Source organism: Nansenia antarctica, assembly GCF_963989245.1.
Source record: "Nansenia antarctica genome assembly, chromosome: 15".
NCBI lineage: Eukaryota > Metazoa > Chordata > Actinopteri > Argentiniformes > Microstomatidae > Nansenia > Nansenia antarctica.
The window spans coordinates 8,438,197-8,440,696 of record NC_137685.1 but is presented as its reverse complement, the minus strand read 5'-3'; the positions used below and the strand labels follow the sequence as shown (position 1 = coordinate 8,440,696).

Here is a 2,500-nt window from a genome sequence, read left to right as displayed (position 1 = left end):
TGTGTGTGTGTGTGTGTGTGTGTGGTCGCGAGCGCACAAGTGTTTGTGCGCTGTGTGGTGTGTTTGTGTGTGCAGTGAGCGGTGTATGTGTAGAGGTCTTTGTTTTATATGCATGCGTATATGTGTGTGTGTGTGTGTGTGTGTGTGTGTGTGTGTGAGGGAAGCCTATTTAAAAAATGAGGAGAACAAGACAGCCTCCCCTTGTTTGTTGCTGCTGCCAGGTGACACACACACACACACACACACACACACACATACACACACACACACACACACACACACACACACACACACACACACACACACACAGCTTACCAGTCCTGATGACCTGGGAGACGATGTACAGGTCCCTCTTCATGTCCTTGTTGCTGAGATCCTGAAACCAGAGAGCGGAAACCAGACATTCACTAAACTGACATTAACTTAACTGACATTCACTAAACAGACATTAACTAAACTGACATTAACTAAACTGACATTAACTAAACAGACATTAACTAAACAGACATTAACTAAACTGACATTAACTAAACTGACATTAACTAAACTGACATTCACTAAACAGACATTAACTAAACTGACATTAACTAAACTGACATTAACTAAACTGACATTAACTAAACAGACATTAACTAAACTGACATTAACTAAACAGACATTAACTAAACTGACATTAACTAAACAGACATTCACTAAACTGACATTAACTAACCAGACATTCTTCTACACATTAAACAGAAATTCTTATATACACTAAACAGACATTCTTCACACACTAAAAATACATTCTTCTACACACTTGACAGACATTCTGGAAACGGCTGTTCGATGATCACAGAAATGCTGTTGGTTATCTGAGGGACTCTCTGTGGTGGGAGGTGGGGAAGGTGAGGTGGAGGTAGGAGGGGGGTCTGAGGATGTGTGGTGATGGTAGGGTGTGTGTGTGTGTGTGTGTGTGTGTGTGTGTGTGGGTCTTACCGTGAAGAGAGCACACAGACGGTCCACCTTCTCCGGATTCTTCGGCCCGCCGTTCTTATTCAGCCTGACCATGAACTTCTCACTGCAACCACAGACAGAAACACCATGAACTTCTCACTGCAACCACAGACAGAAACAACATGAACTTCTCACTGCGACCACAGACAGAAACAACATGAACTTCTCACTGCGACCACAGACAGAAACAACATGAACTTCTCACTGCAACCACAGACAGAAACACCATGAACTTCTCACTGCAACCACAGACAGAAACAACATGAACTTCTCACTGCAACCACAGACAGAAACAACATGAACTTCTCACTGCAACCACAGACAGAAACACCATGAACTTCTCACTGCGACCACAGACAGAAACACCATGAACTTCTCACTGCAACCACAGACAGAAACAACATGAACTTCTCACTGCGACCACAGACAGAAACACCATGAACTTCTCACTGCAACCACAGACAGAAACAACATGAACTTCTCACTGCGACCACAGACAGAAACAACATGAACTTCTCACTGCGACCACAGACAGAAACAACATGAACTTCTCACTGCAACCACAGACAGAAACACCATGAACTTCTCACTGCAACCACAGACAGAAACAACATGAACTTCTCACTGCAACCACAGACAGAAACAACGTGTGAAGAGTTTATGAACTTCCCACTGAGACCACAGACAGAAACAACGTGTGAAGAGTTTATGAACTTCTCACTGAGACCACAGAAACAATGTGTGAAGAGATTCACAGCCACCATCGCCTTGATCTTGATGAATCACCCAATTCACAACAGCGTGCTCAACATGAAACGTTTCAAAGAGAACTCAACGGCATTAAAAGGTCACCATTCGTAAACAGCGACAGTCTCCAATTCCGTTGCGATGCCATTTGATTCATTTTCGTAGCCAGTCACACACAACCCCAGTACAACAAACAGCCTATCAATACTAACACTGCTTGTGTATTAGCCCACACAGGAAGTAGAGATCAGCCAATGAGCATCATTGCTGAGGTAGGAACTGAGTCAGAGCAGGAAGCTGGATGACAGGGTTGACACGGGTGTGCTTCTGTCCTTGGGTCCAACCGGGTGAGGAGGCTGTGGTGGAGGAGGCTGGGCCCACACACACACACACACACACACACACTCACACACATGCACACGCACACTCACACTCACTTACACACACACACACCTATACACACACACCTACACACACACGCCCACTCACACTCACTTACACACACACACCTATACACACACCTACACACACGCACACTCACACTCACCTACACACACACACCTACACACACACGCACACTCACACTCACCTACACACACACACACACACACACATACACGCACACACAGGACAGGTTTAATCAGATCTCACAGACATGCCAGGGACTTCCTGTCTGCAGTAATCCACTATAATGGAATCAGAGGTGCAGCAGGTCACTAGAAGGACACATCCTCCTTTTGCTCACACACACACACAC

General features: G+C 45.2%; 1 protein-coding gene across 6 annotated transcripts in view; it reads right to left on the bottom strand.

Moving 5' to 3' along the window:
- The window catches only part of dock3 (dedicator of cytokinesis 3), a gene marked incomplete at both ends in the record, with an annotated part of 160,152 nt that overhangs the window by 65,054 nt on the left and 92,598 nt on the right, over positions 1-2,500 (bottom strand). For all 6 annotated transcript variants that reach the window (XM_080545853.1, XM_080545854.1, XM_080545855.1 and 3 more), the window contains 2 exons: positions 316-376; positions 979-1,060. In XM_080545853.1, the coding sequence (XP_080401979.1) occupies positions 316-376; positions 979-1,060 (143 nt within the window). The remainder of the gene's footprint in view (positions 1-315; positions 377-978; positions 1,061-2,500) is intronic.